This window comes from Mangifera indica, chromosome 3 (genome assembly GCF_011075055.1).
Source record: "Mangifera indica cultivar Alphonso chromosome 3, CATAS_Mindica_2.1, whole genome shotgun sequence".
NCBI lineage: Eukaryota > Viridiplantae > Streptophyta > Magnoliopsida > Sapindales > Anacardiaceae > Mangifera > Mangifera indica.
The window spans coordinates 12,811,648-12,822,042 of NC_058139.1; the positions used below are offsets into that span (position 1 = coordinate 12,811,648).

The 10,395-nt window shown below is 33.4% G+C and overlaps 1 protein-coding gene across 1 annotated transcript; it reads left to right on the forward strand.

Moving 5' to 3' along the window:
• Positions 1-3,347: 3,347 nt before the first annotated feature.
• On the forward strand, positions 3,348-4,983 carry LOC123210201 (chalcone synthase 1-like). The gene is made up of 2 exons (XM_044628429.1): positions 3,348-3,621; positions 3,835-4,983. The coding sequence occupies exons 1-2, from the start codon at positions 3,444-3,446 to the stop codon at positions 4,827-4,829; spliced, it is 1,173 nt and encodes a 390-aa protein (XP_044484364.1). The 5' UTR covers positions 3,348-3,443; the 3' UTR covers positions 4,830-4,983.
• The last annotated feature ends 5,412 nt before the right edge of the window (positions 4,984-10,395 follow it).

Sequence of the window (10,395 nt, forward strand, 5' to 3'; positions counted from 1 at the left end):
ACACCAACTACCCTTTAGCAATTAAGCAAATCAAGTTAGGTCAACCCATATAGTAGACCCAAACCCAATAAATTGGTTCATTTTGATTTAAATATGTCATTTTGAAGTTTACTTACTAAAAAACAACAACATTTCGAGTTTACTTTATGTTCATTAATATACAGGGTGGCTAAAGCTAAGTGTTGTTTAATGGTTTTGAAAAAGACATACATGAACTCTTTCAATCATGAAAAAATCATATAGATGAAAACAAGAATAATTGAAAGAAAAAATCTAGTTTTTGTACCTTTCCTTCGCAAAAAAAAAAAAGTGTTTTGTTTGATGAAGTAGAATACTTGAACACACAAATGTCTACAAACGTATCCACTTATCGAAGAGAGATGTGAGAGATTAAGCTTTCAAAGGTTTAGAGAGAGAAAGCTTTTGTTTCAAATGACAAATCTTACTAAAATGTGATATATGGTTGTCATATATAGTTGTGGGCTAAAAGCAATTATCAATTTTGCATGGGACTACACCAAATAATCTTTATTATTTAGTTGTCATGTGAATGTATTCATAATACCACTTAAGCACCTATACTATATCATATAACACCTTAACCTTTTAAAATTTCATAAATGCTTCCATGTAACTGTTTATATGATTTTATCATATCATTGTTTGGAAGGTGCTAGCCATTATTAGATAATTATCTCTCTCCTATATTTCTTAAACTTCTTAAGCTTATTGGTATGACCTTCTAGGTTTACTGTAGCCTAGTCGAGAGTCGATATTGAATAAACCGAAACCAATTTTGGAGACTTTATGACCATAGCAGAATTTTACAAGTGGTTGATAGCCCGTAAACCATAATAAAGACATACTCTATTGAACATGTTTCTAATCATACATAACATGTAAAAAAATCCCTTAATTATCGAATCTTGACTAAGGACGGGATCATGGCATGTTAAGACACTAACCTTAATCATATATCAAATTTTGGATTAATATATTTGAAACACATCATCACAAATAACCTTCGTATGACTTTCTTATATCTAACTAGAAATTTTGGTTTTCAATATTTATCGATATTCATTTGAAACCTTGGATCCAAACAAATGCAAGACAATGAATCTTACCTTTCCTATCATCGATTCCACATACAAACAAAGTATGACTAAATTAGCTTATTGAAACATAAAATGATTAGTCTTGTACTTATACATTATATGAGAACTATGCATCCATACTAGATCCAACCGTGATATCTCAAATCTAAGGATCCAAAGTACATCAATATAATCCTATAATCATAGATCATATATTAAAAGTTCATGTGATTCATTATAATTGGCCACATTCGTAAAGCAGTTCCTTAACCGTTAATTCACCTTAATACTCTAGTGATATGAGTTTGATATTATCCACACTAATATCATCCTATGATATTTAACGTAATAGTTAGTATGTCTACTATGCAATGTCATTGCCTAATTGACATCACGTACATAATGGAAAATTCGATGAGTTGATCTTTACAATATTCATATCATCCAGACACTTAACATATATACAATTTATTTAATAAGAAAATAAATCAATAAATGAAAATTGAAGCAATATGCGAATGTGAAGAAAAAGAACTCTTTCTTTTATTATTACCTGGAAATTATTAGAAAACTAAATATCCTGAAATTGATAACATGATTGGTTTCTAGGACATATACTAACACTAAGCTCACAACTTAGATGAAAAATCTATGGGATGGGCTCACAAATTGATTCAAGTTGAGTCAAGGCAGCCTGAACTCGGTAAATTTATAAAAATGAGCTTATAAATAAGCCCAAGCCATAAATCATTGTAGCATTGACATTATTTATTTGAGCTCAATTTGAGCTATTTTGTTTGAATTGAAAGTTGAGTTTGAGCTAGCTTGGATCAAATTCATCCTTACTAGTGAAGTAAAGTATACATAATGATTTAATATTACTTATTAAGGGAATAAAAAATTAGGTTAAATTTGAGCTTCACTCCAAAATGACGTCATTTTGAAGTTTACTTACTCCAAAACGACATCGTTTTCTAATTTACTAGCTTGAGTCCGACCCACAACTCAAAGAAAAAATCTATGGGATGGGCTCGTGATTTGATATGAGTCAAGGTGAGCCCAATTTAAATTCGGTTTATTTATAAAAACAAGCTTATAAATAAGCCCAAGGTATAAATCATTCTAGGATCATCTTTTATCTATAGTTTAATCTAAGCTACAAGCCGAACTTAAGCCAGCTGAGATAGAATAAAATTCCAATTGTGAAGTATTGTACACAAAGTGGTAAAATATTACTCACTGATTACTTATTACTCATCTAAAATCATTTTAATTATAGATGCCTAATTTTAAAGTATTTTTTTCAATTTGAAAATAGGTGATTGAAAAGCTAATAAATAAGGCTAAAACACAACTAAAATTCATTATTTAGATCCCGAAGTCAATTTTACCTACCCATAGTCTTAGAGTTCATACCAATCTTTCAGTCAATTGATATTAAGAAAAATTAAATCCACTTGTATTATTGTAAAAATATTCAATTGCATGACGTCTGATCTATTTCTTATAAATATATTGCAGAATCAACCCTATGCCTTCGTCAAATAAATACACCACAACAACTTTGTATCAAACATTGGAGCAAAATTATTCAAAACCATGGTTGTTGGAACACCAAATCCTTCAAAGTTGAAATATATTTACGATTTTTACATATAAAATTTTATTATTTTGTTCGGTACAAGAGAAGACCTTGTGCTAAACCAATAAACCCGTAAATTTTAGGATCTACACCTCCTACAAATTCAGTCGAATCAAATCCTAAATTTGACCTTGAGCATTGCAACATCGTAAATTTTAGGATCTACACCTCCTACCAGTTCAGCCACCTATATTCACAATGGTTTGAATTAAATTATCATCTTGAACATCTTCTGCCTAAACCTGTTAACGAATATTAAAAGCAGAGAAATTCACATTGAAATTGCCGAAAATTTTAGAATTAAGTTAATTAAATTTTTGGCGTCAGATGGTTTGGTCTGACCAATTCCATAAATTGACCCTTCAATCATCCGCGTCTCTCTTGTTGGTATATGTTTGAACAAGTCACATGCCCTCCAACACTAAAACCTGAAATCCTCAAATTAAACAAATGTTATTCAACAATCAAGTGTATTTTTTAAATAAAACAAAGAATGCTTTCACAACGATTGACTTAATTCATGTAAATATAAAATATTGTAAAGACAAAAGAAATTTTCACCTAAACTAAGCTACCCAACCTTCAACCTCTATTATAAATACTCACAATATTAACATCATTCGGCACACAACACTCGTTTTATTTCCTTAGCAAATATTATACTTATTAGTCCTTTCTCAGCTTGCTTGCATAGAAAAACAGCAATGGTGAGCGTTCAGGAAGTTCTCAAAGCTCAACGTGCCGAAGGCCCAGCCACCGTCATGGCAATCGGAACGGCAACTCCTCCCAACTGTGTTGATCAAAGCACCTATCCCGACTATTATTTTCGCGTCACCAACAGTGAACACAAAACGGAGCTTAAAGAGAAATTCAAGCGCATGTGTAAGTCATCCTATCTTATATTCCATCCATCATCTTTCTTTTTTAATTTGCCTTCTTACTTCAGCATGTATATAGCTAGTACAAGGTTTTTTTTTAAGGATTTTTTTCTTCGTTTTAATATTGTTTGGTAAATTTAGTATACTTGTTTTTAATAATTTAGTATTTTAGCTTTTAAAACTTTTAATTGATCTAATTTTTTCATATACATTTCAGGTGAAAAGTCTATGATCAAAAAACGATACATGTACTTGACTGAGGAGATTTTAAAAGAAAACCCAAGTATTTGTGAATACATGGCTCCTTCATTGGACGCCAGGCAAGATATGGTGGTAGTTGAGGTCCCAAAGCTTGGCAAAGAAGCTGCCACCAAGGCCATTAGAGAATGGGGTCAACCCAAATCCAAAATAACTCACTTGGTGTTCTGCACCACTAGCGGTGTTGACATGCCTGGTGCTGACTACCAGCTCACTAAGCTCTTGGGTCTTCGTCCTTCTGTTAAGCGTTACATGATGTACCAACAAGGATGCTTTGCTGGTGGCACGGTTCTTCGCCTTGCCAAAGACTTGGCTGAGAACAACAAAGGTGCTCGTGTCCTAGTAGTGTGCTCAGAAATTACTGCTGTTACTTTCCGTGGTCCTAGTGACACCCATCTTGATAGTCTTGTGGGTCAAGCCTTGTTTGGCGATGGTGCAGCCGCTGTCATTGTTGGTTCTGACCCTGTTCTCGGAGTTGAGAAGCCCATGTTTGAATTAGTTTCTACTGCGCAAACAATATTGCCTGACAGTGACGGGGCTATTGATGGACATCTTCGTGAAGTTGGGCTTACATTTCACCTCTTGAAAGATGTCCCGGGGCTTATTTCAAAGAATATCGAGAAGAGTTTGGTTGAGGCATTCAAACCTTTGGGTATCTCTGATTGGAACTCCCTTTTCTGGATTGCACACCCTGGAGGACCTGCAATTTTGGACCAAGTCGAACTCAAATTGGGGCTTAAAGAAGAGAAATTACTTGCCACAAGACATATTCTTTCTGAGTATGGTAACATGTCAAGTGCATGTGTCTTGTTTATTTTGGATGAAATGAGAAAGAAATCGATTGAAAATGGATTCAAGACCACAGGAGAAGGTCTTGAGTGGGGAGTTCTATTCGGATTTGGACCTGGGCTTACTGTTGAAACAGTCGTTCTTCACAGTGTTGCTACTGCTTAAAAACTTTGTTTGTTGTATTGGAACTTCTCTATCCTTGACCTTTTCTTTTAATTTTTCTCAAAAGATGTATGGTATAACCAAATGTAATTCTATCACGAAAATACCACTGAAATTGCTATTCTAATGAATGAATTATTTACAATTAATTATGTAATTACATTTCGAACTCTAGAATTCCAAAAAATTAACGACAATCTTCGCAAACTTCACAAAGTGTTATGGTATCCGATGTCACATGTGGTATGATTGACAGTCAAAACCTTCTCCCATCAACAAAATGCCAAACTCTGGTCTTTCATACACTAATCATGACACTTGATTAATATTTCGATGATATCGACAAATCAATGATAGTGACTTACTGTTCAACGATAATAGAAATTGTCTTGGCACATAGACTACTGTTCAATTGTGGGCATGGTTAGCTCTTTACATCTTCCTAAATATAATAATTAAGTGGACTGAGACATCTTCCTAAATATAATAATTAAGTGGATTGAGAAATGGGAAATCCTATTCCATTCCGTTAATTTGTTCGCAAAGTAAACAACCCATCACGGTTCTTTAACACTTGCTTTTCTTTTTATGAATTTCTTTTAACCCACCCACTTCACTTAAGCGACGACTAGCCCATTGCCCTAAAACAGTAGCTACAATAGCCACTGCATTAATTTACAGCGTAAATGATTGCTCCCCAATCTGGGTTTTACCTTTCCTGATCGATATTGCCCTTTCTGCTTGCTTTTATTGATTTTGCATTATGGTATTTGGTTTTTTATTGCTTGTGCTTGAAGGATTGATTTTTAATTAATGGGGTTTTTTTCTATTTTTGTTCTGATTTTCTGTTTGGGAAGCAGAGTTTAATCAATGGACCTTCAAATTAATGATGATTAGTGTAGACAAATGAGATAGAGACTGACAGAAGGCTTGGAGACCAAGTTCCAAGTTGTGGATGAGATATTGAGATTATGAGGGTGAGAATCCGTTCTTTTGACTTTTAATCTAAGATAGAGGATCCTGATAAAGGCTTAGTGTTTCATTTACATTGCCCATCTAGACATGTTAGTCAAGACTATTGCAACCTCTGAGCATACATAAGTGGAAATGAGAGCACATAGGGATGGGCTTCTAAAAGTTCAAAAAGGGTACAATGTACTTTGTGTAATAGTGGGTCAACTTTCCAAGTCAATTCATTTCCATCCAATCATGGATACAACCTCCACGGATTAGCTTAGATAGATTTATATTCGAAAAGTAGTCAGATTACATAGAGTGCCCCACACCATAGTTTTTGATCGAGATACGAGGTTCACGTCTACCCTATAAAGGCGTCTAAAACGATCCTTCGACACGAATTTGGCCTTTAGTACTACTTATCATTTGCAGACTGAAGAACATATGAAGAAGACAAATAAGATCATTAAAGATATATTTCAAGCATATTACATGGATCACAAGGCTAATTGGGCTGAGATTATGTCATTAATGAAGTTCCCCTACAATAATAGTTAAAGATGATGATTAAGATGGCATTTGTTTTTATGATTTGGGTGAGAGAGCTACACTTAAGCAAACACTTGGGCTGGAGATATTCTAGAAAATGACAAAAGATATTTGGTTGATCAGATAGAAAATAAAGCGAACTCATGTGACCAAGGTGTTGATGTTAGTTAAACCAAAGCCCAACCGACAAAGTGCTATGTGTACTAGTAGTAGTAGACATATGGGATGTCGTTTTGTATGTTTTCACATGGCATCGAGATACTGAGATCATGATGGCATCTAATTGATATCGTGAGCTTAGGACTAGTCATCTGAGAAGATAGTGCCAATGGATACTAGGCATGAGTGTGTCATACTTTAGTTAGATAGGCATCTAAGATACCGGAAAACATCCAAGAGTTAACCACACATGATTAGTTCCAATTAGCTTAGGAACACTAGATCATTCGTTTTGTGCTTAAGGTGACAAGAGATCACCTGTTTACTGAGTGTTATAATACTTGCAAGCTCATCTGTTTGTCTTTTTGCAAGTAGGCGAGGTGAGTAGCAAGACATGCAAGGAGCCAATAGTCTAGCTAGACGAAGGGCATATTAGTCAACTTTGTTTATATTTGATTTATTGTATTGGATTTATATTTTGGACTTAAGTATGATGAGTATGCACTTTTTAGTTATGGATTTGTATTCCAAACACTGATTGTGTTTTGATTGGAGATGTTTCAATTGAGTTATTTTATTCACCTTTTTGCCAACAAGTATATAAAGTGTATATCATGCTTTAATTTTCACTATTTCTTTGAGTAGAAATTTTAAGGTTACACATCCCTTCAAGTCTATATTTCGTATAATGGTATGTCTATAAAGATGGGTGTTATATGACTAATTTTTTGTAGCCTAGTAAGGAGTCATCTTTCTTTCTTTCATTCGTAATTTTTTCAAAATATTTTCATATTTATTATGGTTGTAATAATTGATTTAGCCATGAATTAATTTTCTTGTACTAAGGTCATGTAATGGTTGAACTATGACAATGTAATATTGTGACAGTTTATTTTAATTAAGTATATTGAATATGGATTTGTATAATATTGTTTATAAAGCTTATGAATGTTTGACTATCACTTACATGATTAGATATCTAGTTTTGAAGCCAAAAGGAGATATCCTAGTTTAAGCATGATACATATTATATTCCATAAAGTAAAATCAACTAGAGATTGATTTTGATTTATTTCTACATCTTTTCGCAATAAGATGCACAAGTCTTATTGTACTCTAGAAATTTCACAAATAATAATATGCATAATATAAGGGTATTTGTTAACCTAAAGAGCATAATTACAAACTCATAATGCCTATACCTCATTCTGAAAGTAGTCTTAGGTATATCTTTCTCGACAACTCAGACCTGATGATATTCTAATCTCAAATTAATCTTGAAGAATGTTTAAGCACCCTTGAGTTGATCAAGCAAGTCATCAATCCTCAAAAGTAGGTACTTATTCTTCATTGTCACTTCGTTTAATTTTCGATAGTCGACACATATTCTCACCGATTTGTCTTTCCTTTTCATAAACAAGATTAACACATGCCACGGTAAATGACTTGACATGATTGAGCCTTTATCCAACAACTCTTACAGTTTTTCTTTAACTTTCAAAGTTTAGCTAGAGTTATTTCGTATAGTGCCTTTGAAATTAACAGTCCCTAGGGCTAACTCAATGCTAAACTTCACCTCTCTTCCTAGCGTAACCTTAGAAGATTGTCAAGGAATACATTTGGAAACTTTTGCACCACCAAAGTATCCTTACACTCTAGATTTCCTTATCTAAATTGTTTACTATATGCGTTAAATACCTTATACACCCTTTACTCAACATCTTTCTAGCTTGGACACTACTAATCATCATGCTAAAGATTTGATCCTCTTCAAAGGTGAAATCCTTACCATTATCTAAGTTGAACCTGACCTTCTTTTTTCTTTAGTCAATCTCTACCCATATTTGCTTACGAAATCTATGTTAAGTATAACATCAACATAGGACATGTACATCACTATCAGATCCACAGCTAACTCTCAACCTCCTAAAGAAGTTGTCTCTCATAATGTAATACCCATAAGTACGTCTCAAGGGTATAATGGTTTTTTTCTATGTTTATATTTGATCTTATTTGGATTTAAAAGTTAAACTATGAGTTCAAAGTGACACACGACTATGTATAATGAGGTCATGCCCATGTGTCATTGCCACATCAGTTGGACAAGATGATTTTCACTTAATTTTCAAATTTCTGACACAAAACCGTATGGCCTAGGTACATGCTTATATGCGTTATGCACTGTTTCAATTTTTAAAAGGGCATAATGTAACACCTGCAGGTATGTCTAAGGGTACTTTAGTCTTTTGACCTTGCTTATATTCATTTGTGTTTAATTGATTAAGTATGTAGAAATTAAGAAGCATGATTTTATAGGGTTGGCACACACTTGTATATGTGTTAACAAGGGAAACGTATGAATTTTGGCTAAGTTGGCTCTTATGCATGCCTGTGTATACTAATATACACGCCCGTGCATGGTCAACATATTTGAATTTTAAGATAAGAAGCAGTTTCATAACAATTTTAGGAACTACCATTATTGTGTCATGATATACATAACCATGTATGAACAGTACATGTCTGTGTATCGCTAATTACAGTGAAAATAAAAAAAGTTCAAATACATTTGACTGAACACATTTCCATAAAAACTCATCAAAAGTAGTGAGTTGAAAGGTCTATGAGGGTTTTTGGGAACCAAGAAGCAAATGGGAATCATGGGGTTTTACTTGGCCACGCAAAGTTTTTGCATTCAAGCTCTAAAAGAGAGATAAGCAACCAACTCTTCTCTTGATTTGTGTGTAGTTCTAACTATGATATAGGTAGTAGATCTTGTATGTTTGGTTAATATTGTGAACATGCCTAAGAGTTACAAATTTATGATACTTAGTTCTAGGGTAAATTGACATCATGTTCATAGTTAAAAGGTTAGCTTAATAATCCATATATGTGTATTTTGGTATGTTATTAATATGGTGTTTGGTACTATTGTGATTGAATTGCTTGTTAAGGCTCTTTGATACTTGTATTTTGACATGTTTGATTATCATGATTGACAATTGTTATGCTTTGAAAAGGTTGAATCTAAAGTGAATATGGTTTGTATTTTTATGTATAAGTTTTGACATTGTACAAAATTATTAATCTGTGAATGTTATTGATGTTATTGTTGAGGTATACAATGAAGTAAAAATATAGTAGAAATGTCTACTAATGACAAAGGTTGATTTCAAGTTTATGAATTGTGTTTTAAAATAGTCATAATGCATAGAAACCTTAGGACAAAATTCTGGAAATCTACATTACAAGTTCATGTGTCACTCGACACATGACCATGTACTTTTATAGGAAATTTTTCCCTATGTTGATTGATGCCACAGGTGTGCTAAATTGGGAACAAATATACGTTCACATGGTATAAGACATATAGTCATTTATCCTACCCTAATTTGCATACTTGTCCATGTCTCTTGCATGGCAGTGTACCAAGAGAGAGTATGCCCCTGTATAATTAAGGAAGACAGAATTTAAAGAGTAGGAATATAAGAGCACTTGCATATTATCTTTGTAATGACTATTTTACCCCAATGAGGGATAGATGTAAGGAAAACAAATGATAAGGTCATAATAAAGGCAGTTTGTAACAAAAACCATTTTTGGGTATGTCTAACTATATGGACAATGGCACGAACACCGATTAGAATGGTTTCAAGTGAAAAATACCAATTATGTACTACGAGATTCTTGCCACTTAGTTTTGTGCAATGTGTGCGTTCCAGTGAGCTCAGTACAACATGGATTGCTTATCAAGCTATATGCAGTGTGACTTGTCACCAAGCTATGTGTAATGTAACTTGTCACCAAGCTATGTGCAGTATAATGTATCACTAAGCTATGTGTAGTTTGATTATGCCAATGAGTTGTGTACGGTGTAGTGGTGAAAGCACTAGGGATAGTTTAT